Raw genomic sequence first — 14,955 nt, forward strand, 5'->3', positions numbered from 1 at the left:
CCCCATGGACAACTTCCTTCAGACATTCCTGTCCTCTACCATCTTCTGGAGTCCATTTATACCGATCCACCCGCCAGACCTCCGCGGGAGATCCGGGCGAAGGCGCAACTCTTAAGGCTTGCAACCTCGCACCGGGGAGCTGGTGGTGCGCGGGAGTGGGCGGGCGGGGGTGGGTGGGTGGAAAGAGGTTTAACTTCCGTGCAAAGCAGCAAATTTTGGCAAAGGGCTGCAAGAGGAGGCACGCGCGCTCCCACTCACTCACACACACACACGCGCGCACACGCACACAGACACACACACTCGCAGAGAGTGAGCCCAGCCTGGAGCCCGGCCAGGGTCTCTCTCTCACACACACACACACTCACACTCATACACACTCACACACACATGCGCAGTGCGCGGATGCCATATTGGAATAAGGGTGTCGAAGTGGAAGGGGACGGGAGGCGAGTGCGCGGCGGCTCCGCCGTTTGGTCCCCGCCGGAGAGCGAGAAGCGGGGATCGCAACTTGGCGCAGGTAAAGCCCGGCTCGGCTCGGCTCGCGACGAAAGCCGATGCCACGGAGGACGCGAGGATCTCGGGTGGAAAAAGATGCCTGGCTGGCTGGGCTGGGCTTCTCTCTCTCTCTCTCTCTCTCTCTCTCTCTCTCTCTCTCTCTCTCTCTCTCTCTCTCTCTCTCTCTCTCTCTCTCTCTCTCTCTCTCTCTCTCTCTCTCTCTCTCTCTCTCTCTCTCTCTCTCTCTCTCTCTCTCTCTCTCCCCCTCCCTCCCTCCCTCCCTCTCTCTCTCTCTCTCTCTCTTTTCCACGATTCCCTTTTTGGCAGATTTATTAATAGCCGAGTTACAGGCGAAGGCAAGGGGAGATCTGGCGCGCCTCTCCCGGCGCTTCGCCGTCTCAAGTCGGAGCCAAGCGGAGCTCCGGGGTCCGCCTGCCTTCCAGGAGGAGGTTTGGGGCTCGGGGTTCCCCTAAAATAAAAAACAACCCTAACCCCAGCCGCCCCCCCCGTTTGCGCAGGAGAAGCGCCGGCGCCCCTGTGCTCCTCCGCAAGGCTCCCTGCTCGGGGTGGGGGGGTGGGGGGCGGAGGAGGAGGGGCGCCCCGGTTGTCGGGGGACCCGCAGCCTCCTTTTAGGAGGTGGGTGGCAGCTCTGAATTAGGCCCGATCCAGAGACGGCGCGTGTTAAGTCCACGCCTAAGATCCTGACTCTGGAGACTGCGGGGGAAATGCTGCGCGGATTTGGCTAGCTTTAGTTCCCGGGGAGGAGGAGGAGGAGGAAGTCTGCAGCCCCTCCTAATCGGAGACAGTATAGGATCGCCTCTGCCGTGCCGCGCATCTCTGGGTTTTAAAATGATAAAAGAGTTGGAAGGGCACCTTGGAGGTCTTCTAGTCCGACCCCCCCTGCTCAGGCAGGAAACCCTATACCGGTTCAGACGAACGGTTGTCCAATGCTTTGGATGACCATCCTGTTTTTTCGATAGTGTATGTTTGAAGATGCGCTTTTTTGGGCGGGGAGGGGGAATCTCTTCCGACTTGACAGGTGGGATTGACAGCTGATTCCCCCCACCCCCAGACCCGCCTCCTTTCCAGGCGTGTTGAATTACAGTCCCCATCATCCTTGGCTCCCAGGGACGGTGTCGGGAACGCCGGGCAGCAACGGTGCTTGGATGAGGTTTCTTTTTTTGTGGGGGGGGGGAGAGAAATCAATTTGGGAGGAGGGTGTGCCTTGTAAAACGGGGTGTGATGCTGGCTAGAAATGACTCGTCCCCACGACTCTCTTCACCGGGGAAATGAAAGCCCCTTGGCTGCGTTCGCCCAACGCGCTATAATTAATCTTCATTAGTTCTTAATTCGAGTTTTAACATTTGGGGGGGGCTAATTAGGTTCGCGGTCATCCCTGCCGGTTTTGTGAGCTGCTAAGTGTCTGCGAACCCAGAAAACGGTCAATTCTGTAAGCAGGAGAAACGTGTGAACGCGGCACGTACACGTGCACAAACGCATTTCTCACCCCCCCCACTCCCCCAACTTGCAGAACTAACTCCAAGAGACTCATCCACCGTTTTCATTAATTCTACGCCCTGCATGGAAATAGGCTTTATTTCAACATGGCGGGTTCAGAAATGGAAAATAAGCGCGTTCTTCTTTTTAAAAGGAGAAGAAAGATGGAGAGATCAGGAACATCTCCCCGACTCAATTCAATTTCTGCTGAGTCCACAAGAGCGAGGATCGGGACCGTGTCCTGGGAAGTCGCAGGTTGCGATCCTAAAACACTTGAAATTTCGCCCTGCTTTCTTAAAGGGGCGGATCCTTCTGATTTCCATCCTGAAACTCGCTCACACGTTCTGGGGGCAAAGGGGTAACCGCGCTTCGGTGAAAGATGCAGTTTACTCGTCCATAACATATCCTTTCCCCTTGTTCTTAAGCGACTGCAGGTTTTTTTTCCCCAGAAGAAGCAGCAGCGGGGTTGAGTTCACACGACCCACTAACTAGACTGATTTGGAAGTGAGCTGACCGTGCTGGGAAAACTTTTGGATTGGCGTATGATGTCAGTACAGCCAATTTGTCAAGGCGTTTCTTAGGAGCTGCAGGAATGTGTCTTTTGGTTAAGGCGGGTTTAAACGTCTCGTGTGAACAAGCAATCGGGACAGGACTGAAGCCTTAAATTGCGAGCCTGCCGGCTTTTCTGTTTCAACCATGGTCTCGAGCAGACTCCAAGATTTCAACACTCGGTGCCTCTTCGCTTCCCGTGTCTAACATCCTAAACATTCTGAAGACTCGAAATGCATCGTCTCAGTGCTGTTACTCTGGACGGTACACAGAAGACGCCCGCTAAACACGTGGGCGGGGTGTCTTAACCCATGCAATTGGGCTTCATTCAGAGGCTCATGGGGTTGTGTGAATCCAGGCGAAGTCTCATTGCTTCACAGGATTTGGGTGGGTTTATTAATAAATAAAATGGACCATTTCCGGGCCCCTTGATCTGGGATTACGTAGTACTTCTTCGATTGGGACTTTACTTTCAAGTAAAACCAGGTTGTTGAAGTCCGCCGCCGACATCTACTAACTCTGAAGGGAAAACAGAGTCGGCTCTGATCACGGTAATATTTGGAGTGAGCACCACGTAGAAATCCCTTAGTTGCAGACCGCGTTGAAAGGACGTAAAACACCCCGAAAAAGCGCTTCGATCGCAAAGTCCAACGAAGGAGACTTTAACGTTGGCTAAGACAGGGGTCTGCAACCTTGACAACTTTAAGACAGGTCGCTCTGTTTCTTGGAAGTACATTCCGACGTGTTTGAAACGGGGAGGGGGGGGGGTCTCCTGCGCGCATCCGTAGAAAAATGCGACCGCGCGCAGGTGCAAAGAGATCGCTTAATGCCGACAGAATGCGGAGGCGAGGGTGGGTGGGTGAGTGGGTGGGTGGCTGTTAATTACGGGTCTGTGTTCACACGACCCGTCTAACCCGCATGATCGACGCATTTCCCGAGTCTGCACAATTAAATCGCCCAGCAGGCTTGGCGTACAGGCTGGGAGCTTGCAAGGCGAATAAAGATTTGGCGTGTTGGCAACCCGGGTTGTACACGGGGCGGTATAATTCCAGACGTGACAGCGAAACAAATGGGGGTGGGCGCGGCGTCATTTGGTTGCGCAATTCCGCCTCCGCATTCCGACGGGGGGGGAGAGAAATCTCCTTCGGGCGGACCCTGTTGGGTCTCCGGTTCCTGCGCACGTCTGAATCCAAGCTTTTCTCGGCGAGGCTGGTTCGGTTTTCTCCCGGGATTGGGCCTCCGTAGAGCGGAGCAAGGCGGGCTTCCCAAGGACGGGAGAAGCCAGCGGAGGTTTTGAATTGCGCGCGTCTCCGCCAGCTCGTTACGCAGACGATCCTCTCTGTTGCAAAAGGAGGCGGAAGGTGAGAAGCGGGCACGGGGGACGTGTGGTTGGAAAAAGCAGGCAGGTTTGTGTATGTGTGGGTGTGTGGTCGTTTGGCAAGCAAATGTTGAGTGGGGAATCTTTCTCAGATTTCAAGTAGCTTAGAGAGAAATTAGCCGGAAAGCATTGGAGACCTGTATTAGGTTTGTGTGTGTGTGTGGAGGGGGACACACTGGGCGGTTCACAATGTGCTAATCTAGGCTAAAATAGCAATAGCCCTTAGACCTCTAATACAGGGGTGTCAAACTCAATTTCATTGAGGGCCACATCAGAATTGCGGTTGCCCTCAGGGGACTGGGTGGGTGTGGCCTGGGTGGGTGTGGCCTACTGGGTGGGCGTGGCTAAAGTGTGTATGGCCTACTGCAGTGTTTTTCAACCTTGGCCACTTTAAGATGGGTGGACTTCAACTCCCAGAATTCCCCAGCCAGCGTTGCTGGCTGGGGAATTCTGGGAGTTGGAGTCCACCCATCTTAAAGTGGCCAAGGTTGAAAAGCATTGGCCTACTGCAGGGGTCTTCAAACTTGGCCCATTTATGACTTGTGGACTTCAACTCCCAGAATTCCTCAGCCAGGCACGCTGGCTGAGGAATTCTGGGAGTTGAAGTCCACAAGTCATAAAAGGGCCAAGTTTGAAGACCCCTGGCCTACTGGGTGGGCATGGCCAGCTCTACATCATTCGCATCAAGGGTGCCTATGGGGGCCTGGGCAGGAGTGGGACAGATCTGAGGGTCTCTGGCAGAAGGAGGGTCTCTGGGCCAGGGCCAAGGCAGTGGGGGCCGTTCCCTCACTGTTTCCAGGATGGCTTCACGGGCCGCATGAAACCACTTTGTGGGCCGGATCCAGCCCCCCCCCCCCGGGCCTTGTGTTTGACATGTCTGCTCTATACCGCTTCACAGTGCTTTACAACCCTCTCTAAGCCGTGCACAGTCAGCAGATTTGCCCTCAACCATTTATTATTTATTATTTATTTATTAATTAATTTTATTTGTATACCGCCCTTCTCCCGAAGGACTCAGGGCGGTGAACAGGGCAGTACATGTTAAAAGATTTGGCTCCTCATTTTACACACCTCCGAAGGATGGAAGGCTGAGTCAACTGAGCTGGTGAGAATCGAACTCCTGGCAGTGGGCAGAGTTTGCCTGCAATACAGGATTCTAGCCACTGAGCTCTAGGGATGGGTGGGTGGGTGGGTGGATGGGTAGGTAGGTAGGTAGAGCAATAGCACATAGACTTATATACCACCTCACAGTGCCTTTACAGCCCTCTAAGCAGTTTACAGACTCAGCCTATTGCCCCCCAACAGTCTGGGTCCTTATTTTACCGACCTCGGAAGGATGGAAGGCTGAGTTCACCTTGAGCCAGTCAGGATCAAACTCCTGGCTGTGGGCAGAGTTAGCCTGCAATATTGCATTCTAACCACTGCACCACCAGGGTCCTTCCTTCCTTCCTTCCTTCCTTCCTTCCTTCCTTCCTTCCTTCCTTCCTTCCTTCCTTCCGAGTCGGCCAGTTCCCTCCCTGAGTCAGCCAACATCCCCACGGTCACATGATCAAAATTCAGACATTTAGCAATTGGTTCCCATTTATGACGGTCGCAGTGTCCCACGGTCACGTGATCCCCTTTTGCGACATTCAGATAAGCAAAGTCAATGGGGGAGAGCCAGATATTTAAGAACCATGTTACTAAATGAACAACTGCAGTGATTCACTTAATTAGGGGAAGAACAGTTGTAAAACGGAGCAAAATTCACTTAACTATCTCACTTAGCAAGCAGAAATTTTCCGCTCAGTTGTGGTCGTAAGTCAAGGACTGTCTGTAAACCCACTTTAGCCTACCCACCTGGCTTTTAAAATTTAACTTAATTCCAAGATTTCTAGACATCAGGGTTGTTGTTGTTTTGCAAGACTTTATGCAAGGTTTATGCTTTAAATCAGGGATAGGCATATATGGCAACTTTCCAACCTGTGGACTTCAACTCCCAGAATTCCCCAGCCAGCATGGGGAATTGAAGTCTGGGAGTTGAAGTCCACATATCTTGAAATTGAGCCAGCCGTAATTGCCCACCCCTGATCTAGCTGCTACCTAATCTGCTTTGCTAAAAAAAAAAATGGTTGTCCTCGATTTACAACCAAAATATCTGTTGTTAAGTGTGACCATTGTTAAGGGAATTTTGCCCCATTTTTATGACTTTTCTTGCCTCAGCTGTTAAGGGGATCACTGCAGTTTGTAAGTTAGCAACTCGGCTGTTGAATAACCCTCGCTTCCCCCCGTTGACTTGGCTTGTCTGAAGGTGACCTCGAGACGCAGCCGCCATCATACACGTGAACCAATTACCAAGCCACCTGAAATTTTGATCACGTGATCACGGGGATGCTGCAAAGATCCTAACTCTGAAAAGCGGGTCACAGGTCACCTTTTTCGGCGCCGCTGTTAACTTGGAACAGTCACTAAACGGTCTGTCGTAAGTCGAGATTGTTTCAGTTGAATTCTTAAGTCAGGGGTAGGCAACCTCGGCTCTTTTATGACTCATGGACTTCAACTCCCAGAATTCCTGAGCCTCATGGACTTCAACTCCCAGAATTCCCAGAAGTCCATGAGTCATAAAAGAGCCAAGGTTGCCTACCCCTGTCTTAGGTCCACCTTACATTTTCTCTCTCCTGTTGCCCCCCCCCATTTACGAACTCTGTGAAGGTATTGCTTTGCACGTGTGTGCGTGCGCACGCCTGTGTTTGTGCATTACAGCTGTGTGCAGGCTTTGAAAACGCTTCCAAGGAACCGGTGCCAGCAGAGCACTTTAGAACCGGCTAATTTCCTCCGAAGCCTCTTTTAAAGAATCAACTCCTTAAATTGAAAGTCGATTCTTAAACCAGGGTCAGATTTTTCCAAGTCAAAGCAAACGAGTTGTATCTACTGTTGTGTCCCTGCACCTAGAATAGGACTCTTTGATTGGACACACAAGGAATTCGTCTCCGGCGCATAAGCTCTCAGCATACGCACACGCAACAAGTGATAAATCACAACCATCGTCATCGTAAAAATACATTCATCATAAATCATGATGATACGACGCTTAGAGATAGTCACAGAATACCAAAACAAGCAAACAACACAAATCACGCTGGCGTATTAAATAAAACGATTCATATCAATCGTAAGATACAAGCAACGAAGTTCCAGTCATAAGAAGAGAAGGAGATAGGTAATAGGGGAGATGAGAAGATTAAAAGTAATGCAACCTTACTAGCTGTTTTGACAGTGTTATGGGAATTAGTTGTTTAGCAGAGTGATGGCATTGGGGGGTGGGGGGGAACTGTCCTTGTGTCTAGTTGTTTTGGTGTGAAATGCCCTATAGAAGTGATGGCGAGCCTTTTAGAAACCGAGCACCCAAACTGCAACTCGAAACCTACTTATGTACCGTCGGGTGCCTGGTGGGCGTGGCCCATTGGGTGGGCATGGCCCATTGGGTGGGTGTGGCCCATTGGGTGGGCGTGGCTGTGGTGGTAACAGTAGAGTTGGTGGGACTAAAAAATTCAATCATTCAATTCCAACTTCGTGAGATCTTTTTTTTTCCCGTGAGAAGTTGAAATTGATTGATTGATTGAACCTTTTTTTTTTGCCCACGGCGGCGGAGGCCTAAAACGAAAAGACTTTATAAAACCCAGCTGAAGGCTTAGGACTGGGGCGATAGCGTGCGTGCCCACAGAGAGGGCTCTGTGTGCCACCTGTGGCACGTGTGTCATAGGTTCGCTACCACGGTCCTATAGTGTCGTTTTGAGGGTAGAAGTTGAAATAATTTATGTCCAGGATCTGAGGGGTCTGTAGATATTTTCACAGCCTGCTTTCTGGCTGGTGCAGTATACAGGTCCTTAATGGAAGGCAGGCTGGTAGCAATTGTTTTTTTGTTTCTGCACATAACAATAACAACAACAATGAAAAAGTGGGAAGGGACCTTGGAGGTCATCAAGTCCAACCCCCTGCTCAGACAGGAGACCTTATACCATTTCAGACAAACGGCTGTCTAGTCTCTTCTTAAAAACTTCCAGTGTTGGAGCATTCACAGCTTCTGGAGGCAGGTTGTTCCACTGGTTAATTGTTCTCACTGTCAGGAAGTTTCTCCTTAGTTCTAGGTTGCTTCTCTCCTTGGTGAGTTTCCATCCGTTGCTTCTTGTCCTGCCTTCGGGTGCTTTGGAGAATAGCTTGACTGCCTCTTCTTTGGGGCAGCCCCTGAGATATTGGAAGACTGCTATCATGTCCCCCCTCGTCCTTCTCTTCATTAAACTAGACATGCCCAATTCCAGCAACCGTTCTTTATATGTTTTAGCCTCCAGTTCCCTGATCATCTTTGTTGCTCTTCTCTGCCCTCTTTCTAGAGTCTCAACATCTTTTTAACTCTGCAATTTTAACTATCTGTTGAAGTCAGTGTCTGTCTTGTTTGATTGCAGTGCCAAATCAGACAGTTACAGAGGTGCAGGTGATAAGACTCAATTATCCCTTTGTGAACTGTATCAGCAGCTCCTGGGGCAGTCTGAGTTGGCGCAGGAAGAACATCCTCTGTTGTGCTTTTTTGATGACATTTTTGATGTTAGGTGTCCATTTTAAGTCTTGAGGTATTATAGAAACTAGAAACTTGGAGGTCTCTACTGTTGGTATTGTGTTGTCTAGTATTGTAAGAGGTGGTAGGATAGGAGGGTTTCTCCTAAAAATCTACCATCATTTCTATAGCTTTGAGTGTGGCCAGTTCAAGATTATTCCGGCCTCACCACAACAGTTCATTTAGTGATCATTCAAAGTTACAATGGCACAGAAAAAAGTGACTTATCACCATTTTTTGCACGCTTAGGACCATCACAGCATCCCCAGGGCACATGGTTTCTATTCAGATGCTTGACAACTGATTCACATTTATGACGGTTGCAGTGTCCCGGGGTTATGTGATCCCCTTTTGCAACCCTTTTGCAAGAAAGATTATTAGGGGATTGGAGGCTAAAATATATCAAGAACGGTTGCTGGAACTGGGGATGTCTAGTTTGATGAAGAGAAGGATGAGGGGTAACAGGATAGCAGTGTTCCAGTATCTCAGGGGCTGCCCCAAAGAAGAGGGAGTCAAGCTACTCTCCAAAGTGCCCCAAGGCAGGACAAGAAGCAACGGATGGAAACTACCGGTAGTCAAGGAGAGAAGCAACCTAGAACTAAGGAGAAACTTCCTGACAGAACAATTAACCAGTGGAACAACCTGCCTCCAGAAGCTGTGAATGCTCCAACACTGGAAGTTTTTAAGAAGAGACTGGACAGCCATTTGTCTGAAATGGTATATAGGGTTTCCTGCCTGAGCAGGGGGTTGGACTAGATGACCTCCAATGTCCTTTCCAACTCTGTTATTCTCTTAATACCGTCGTGATCAACAATTAAGGGAACTAGATATGATTGTCTAACGAAGAGAAGGACTAGGGGTGACATGATAGCAGTCTTCCAGTATTTGAGGGGCTGCCACAAAGAAGGGGGGATCAATTATTCTCCAAAGTGCCTGAAGGCAGGACGAGAAGCAATGGATGGGAACTAACCAAAGAGAGGAGCAACCTAGAACTAAGGAGAAATTTCCTGACAGTGAGAACAATTAACCAGTGGAACAACCTGCCTCCAGAAGTTGTGGATGCTCCATCACTGGAGCTTTTTAAGAAAAGACTAGACAGCCATTTGTCTGAAATGGTATAAGGTCTCCTGTCTGAGCAGAGGGTTGGACTAGATGACCTCCAAGGTCCCTTCCAACATCATCATCATCATCATCATCATCATCATCATCATCATTATTATTATTATTATTATTCTTTTATTCATAAAACATGAAACTCAGTCAACTGAACACTCAAATTGACTGGCACTAATGGTTGACACGGGCTGCTGCCGGCATCCTAGGTATCAACCAGGTATCTCCTTAAAATGTAAGATGTTCCAAGTAGCGCAGTTTTTTGTAGCTTTGCTGGAGTTATTGCAGGAAGCTGCAATTATTATTAGTATTAGTATTATTTAGTAGTAGTAGTAGAAGCAACCTTCTGACACGCAGAGTCAATGGGGAAACCAGTTTCACTTAACAACTGTTACTAATTTAACAACTGCTGTGATTCAGTTAACAAATGTGACAAGAAAAGTTGTAAAAATGGGGCAAAGCTCACTTAACAAATTTCTTATCTAGGGAAATAAATTTGGGGCTCCATTCTGGTGGTAAGGCCAGGACTGCCTGTACTTTTAACAGAGGGATCCTTTGAGATTCAGTTTTGTTGGTATAGAGCAGGGATAGGCAACCTTGGCTCTTTTATAACTGGTGGACTTCAACTCCCAGAATTCCTGAGCCAGCCGCGCTGAGGGAAAAGGGAGAGGTTTCCAAGCTGAGCTATGCTGGCTCAGGAATTCTGGGAGTTGAAGTCGACGAGTCATAAAAGAGCCAAGGTTGCCTACTCCTGACCTAGGCCTAGGCCGCTTTATGACTCGTGGACTTCAACTCCCAGAATTCCTGAGCCAGACACGCTGAGGGAAAAGGGAGAGGTTTCCAAGCTGAGCCATGCTGGCTCAGGAATTCTGGGAGTTGAAGTCCACGAGTCATAAAAGAGCCAAGGTTGCCTACCCCTGGCCTAGGCCTAGGCCGCTTTATGACTCGTGGACTTCAACTCCCAGAATTCCTGAGCCAGCCACGCTGAGGGAAAAGGGAGAGGTTTCCAAGCTGAGCTATGCCGGCTCAGGAATTCTGGGAGTTGAAGTCCACGAGTCCTAAAAGAGCCAAGGTTGCCTACCCCTGGTATAGAGCAGTGGTGGGGAACCTTGGCTCTTTTATGATTCCTGGACTTCAACTCCCAGAATTCCTGATCCAGCAACTATAGCAGTCTGCCCACTAAGAAGTGATTCAAGTTGGACAATATTGTTTGCAGCGCGTTTGCAGCATTGGCTGGCTGGGGAATTCTGGGAGATGAAGTCTACGCATTTTTAAGTTGAAAAAATTGATTTTAGGTTAGAGTATCCAGTCCAAAGTTTTGGATCCATGAAGGAGAGAACAAAGGGAAAAGATTTTACAATGGGAAAAGTTTCTTAAGGCTCTCGTCTTTATTTCTGTAGGAATGCCGTGCCCTGGAATGAACAACAAAACCACTTTGGCCTGAGTGATGGAGACGGGGAAGTCTCCGGTCCTTAAGATGGAAGATTCACATCACCTTCCTTTGGAAAAGCATCCCAGCCCAGCTAACGGCAACATGGAACCTTTTCATTCAGGTGCTTTTTAAAAAAATATATTTTCTTATCAACATTGCAACGGGTTGACATCTTTGACTACTGCAAGGCGATCTACATGAGGCTGTGTTGGAGCACCCACAACTTCTGGTGGCAAATTGTTCCACAGGTTAATTGTTCTAACTGTCAGGAAATTTCTTCTTAGTTCTAGGTTGCTTCTCTCCTTGATGAGTTTCCATTACTAGGTTGTGGGAATCTAACTATTGTGGGTTGAGGTTTATAGCCTGACAAGAGATACTTGCTAGGTAATTCGGCAGTTCTGGAACAGGTAAAGGAGCCAAGAAAAAGGAAGTGAGAAGGGATTTTTATTCCATCCTGGAACTCTTGCATCTTTTAAAAAAAACAATTCCACACTGTCTTTGAGAAAGGGACAGCATGAAACTCCATCTTTGTCTATTTATATACCATTATCTGGTTGGAAATGGACATGGTTGTTTAACTCTCACTTGAGACGCCCTTTTAAACGCTTACCTGTTTCCAAATGGTGCTTTTTTAATCCTATAAAATAATAAGAGGCACAGAAAGGGTTCTTGCAGTAGCTTTTACTGTATAAACCTGTCTGAGGAAGTTGTTGCTTCGGGCACTTTGTCTCCACAACCTTTGTTCATCTTTGAGGCGCCGTGATGATCGATGTTTTCCTGTGATGATCAATGTTTTCCTGCAGTGCACAAGTAGCATGGATTTTAAAGGCTTAGCGAAGGATGTTGCACAAAGCTGAGTTGATTACTTTGCTTTTGGGTTTCCAAAGATGAAGAGAAAGTGTTTGGTTAGTTCTTCTGTTTTCAGATCTTTTAGTTTATCCAAACCTTTCTTGGATGAGATGCAGAGCTGAAGAAGAAGGGGGGGAAAAGACCAGTTACAGGTGATATTGAATGCATGTCTGCACCTAATATGCTGTTTCTCAACCCTGCTAACTTTAGGATGTGTGGACTTCAGCTCCCAGAATTCCCCACCCAGCATGGCTGGCTGAGGAATTCTGGGAGTTGAAGTCCACAAATCTTAAAGTTGCCAATGTTGAGTAACACAGGTATAGATATTGCCTATGTCTGCAAGGGCTTCAGATCCGCTCAACCAGATCTAATAATTTATTACTACTGGCACACTGTGCAGCAGATATAAACACCTTCAAGTGTGGCAATTCAGGGGACTAAATTCTTGTGAGCATTTACCGTATTTTCCGGCGTATAAGACGACTTTTTAACCCATGAAAATCTTCTCAAAAGTTGGGGGGTCGTCTTATATGCCCAGTCGTCTTATACGCCAGAAAATAGTACATAAATCAATCGAGCAAAGCAACTTCAAGCCTCCTTAGTCCAGTCCCCCCTCCAACGTGACTCTCCCTTCCCACCCCCGAGCCTCTAAGCCCCTTCCCCTCCCTCTTGCAAACGCCAGACCCCGGGAGCTCTTGCGTTTATTCCAAAGAGTGGGTGGAAGGAAAAGCCCCTTTCGGCTCTGGCGTGGCTGCAAGTCGACGAGCCCGGGAAGGCACGCCCTCCCCTCTCACTGTGGAGGAAGCAGGGCAGGCTGGCGTCAGGCGGGAGCCGGCAGAGCAGTCCTGCGCACGCGCGTGCTCCCCGGCTGCTAAGGAGTCCTCGGGGAGTCGTGGCAGGCGCCTCACGCCCTTTCCTCTTGAGGCGGCACCGGCGGAGCCGTCCGGCGTCAGGCGGGAGCCGGCAGGGCAATCCTGCACACACGCGCGCTCCCCGACTGCTAAGGATTGCTCAGGGAGCTGTGGCAGGCACCTCACGCCCTTCCTTCTTGAGGCGGCACCGGCGCAGCCGTCCAGCGTCGGGCAGGAGCCGGCAGGGCAGTCCTACGCACACGCGTGCTCCCCGGCTGCTAAGGAGTCCTCGGGGAGTCGTGGCAGGCGCCTCACGCCCTTTCCTCTCGAGGCGGCACCGGCGGAGCCGTCCGGCGTCAGGCGGGAGCCGGCAGGGCAATCCTGCACACACGCGCGCTCCCCGACTGCTAAGGAGTCCTCAGGGAGCCGTGGCAGGCGCCTCACGCCCTTCCCTCTCAAGGCGGCACCGGTGGAGCCGTCCGGCGTCGGGCGGAAACCGGCAGGGCTTTGCACCATCTGCATCAGACGGGTCTGAATCGGGCTCGTGTCAGACACTTGGCAACTGGCATGTAAGTATTTTCTGGCGTATAAGACGAAAAATCTTGAAAATCCTCTCAAAAGTCGGGGGTCGTCTTATACGCCCAGTCGTCTTATACGCCGGAAAATACGGTAATAGTGATACAAACATATTTTTCTTCTTTATCTTCAAAGGTTTCAGTTCTCTAAACATTATAGTGCTAATAATCTTCAGTCATACTTGTGTAAGTAGCAATAGCGATAACAGACTTATATACTGCTTACATAGTGCTTTACAGCCCTCTCTAAGTGGTTTACAGAGTCGGCATATTTGCCCCAACAATCTGGGTCCTTATTTTACCGACCTCGGAAAAATGGAAGGCTGAGTCAACCTTGAGCCAGTCAGGATCGAACTCCTGACAGTGGGCAGAGTTTGCCTGCAATACCGCATTCTAACCACTGCACCATCATGGCTCCTTCCTTCCTTCCCAATAGCACTTAGACTTATGTATTGCTTCACAGTCCTTTACAGCCCTCTCTAAGCAGTTTACAGAGTCAGACTCTTGTCCCCAACAATCTGGGTCCTCATTTTACCAACCTTGGAAAGATGGAGGGCTGAGTCAACCTTGAGCCGGTCAGGATTGAACTCCTGGCAGTGGGCAGAGTTTGCCTGCAATACCGCATTCTAACCACTGCACCATCATGCCTCCTTCCTTCCTTCCTTCCTTCCTTCCTTCCTTCCTTCCGTTGGAAGGAAAGTCTTCATCATGGTTACATCCAAGCTGGGAATAAACATGGCAACTGTTTTGGGAAGAAGGTTACAGTTTATTGCAGAGGAAAGCCAGACACCGCCAAGGCTCCTAAGTCCTTGTTCCTAAGTACCACTCCTTTTTCCACAAGGATTTCATTGCCGGCAGCAGTCTTGAGTCACGATTCAACAGGTCATAAAACGGGGCAATATTTAACAACTCAACTGTCTTGCTTAGCAGCAGACGTTTTGGGCTCATGGTTGTAAGTTGAAACTATCTGTATTGGTAGCCTTGCTTTTTTCGCTAAGTGGTATCATCATCATCATCATTATTGTTTAAAGCAGATGACAGCTGCAACCTTGAAGATTTCAACTGGGACGAATACCTGGAAGAATCAGAATCTACTGCAGCTCCACATTCTTTATTTAAGCACGTATGTATATTATTGCCAGACCTGTAAGGTTTCTACTCCTCATTGAGAATTTAGACATGGGCGGGGTGGGTGGGTGGGTGGGTGTCTAATGTCTGACAAACAGCACAATCCTAGTTGACTTAAAAGAAATTCCTGTTGAATTCAGGAATCCGTGAGCCCACCTGATGTGGACTACAATTCCCATTATCTCTGATCACTGGCTGCTGGCTACTGATATTTGAAACTGTACAGCGTTTCTAATCTTAGTTTAAATGAGCACGAAATGGGGAAAAAAGCAGAGGAACTCAGCTAAGGACGTGGGGGGGGGGAAAGCTTAAATTAGCTGGGGAGAAGCCAATTTCTCTGCAATTGCTCAGCTGTGAAATGAAAGCAGAGAAAGATAAAAAGCAGCACACATTCAACTTAAGTCTGCAAATTAGCGGGAAATGCTTTGCAAAGTTTAGCCTGGGAATCTTTTAGGTCGGCCAAACTGACAGTTGAAAGGCATCCAGCTGGCGTCCCA

General features: G+C 49.1%; 1 protein-coding gene across 1 annotated transcript in view; it reads left to right on the plus strand.

The window, feature by feature from the left end:
- The first annotated feature begins 435 nt into the window (after positions 1 to 435).
- Positions 436 to 14,955, plus strand: part of SFMBT2 (Scm like with four mbt domains 2) — an 81,192-nt gene continuing 66,672 nt past the window's right edge. Inside the window, exons 1-3 of the mRNA XM_081330670.1 lie at positions 436 to 517; positions 11,024 to 11,176; positions 14,365 to 14,453. Of these exons, the coding sequence (XP_081186796.1) occupies positions 11,071 to 11,176; positions 14,365 to 14,453 (195 nt within the window). The 5' untranslated portion in view covers positions 436 to 517; positions 11,024 to 11,070. The remainder of the gene's footprint in view (positions 518 to 11,023; positions 11,177 to 14,364; positions 14,454 to 14,955) is intronic.

The sequence above is a fragment of the Vipera berus genome (assembly GCF_964194415.1).
Source record: "Vipera berus genome assembly, chromosome: 6".
In the NCBI taxonomy this organism is placed as follows: domain Eukaryota; kingdom Metazoa; phylum Chordata; class Lepidosauria; order Squamata; family Viperidae; genus Vipera; species Vipera berus.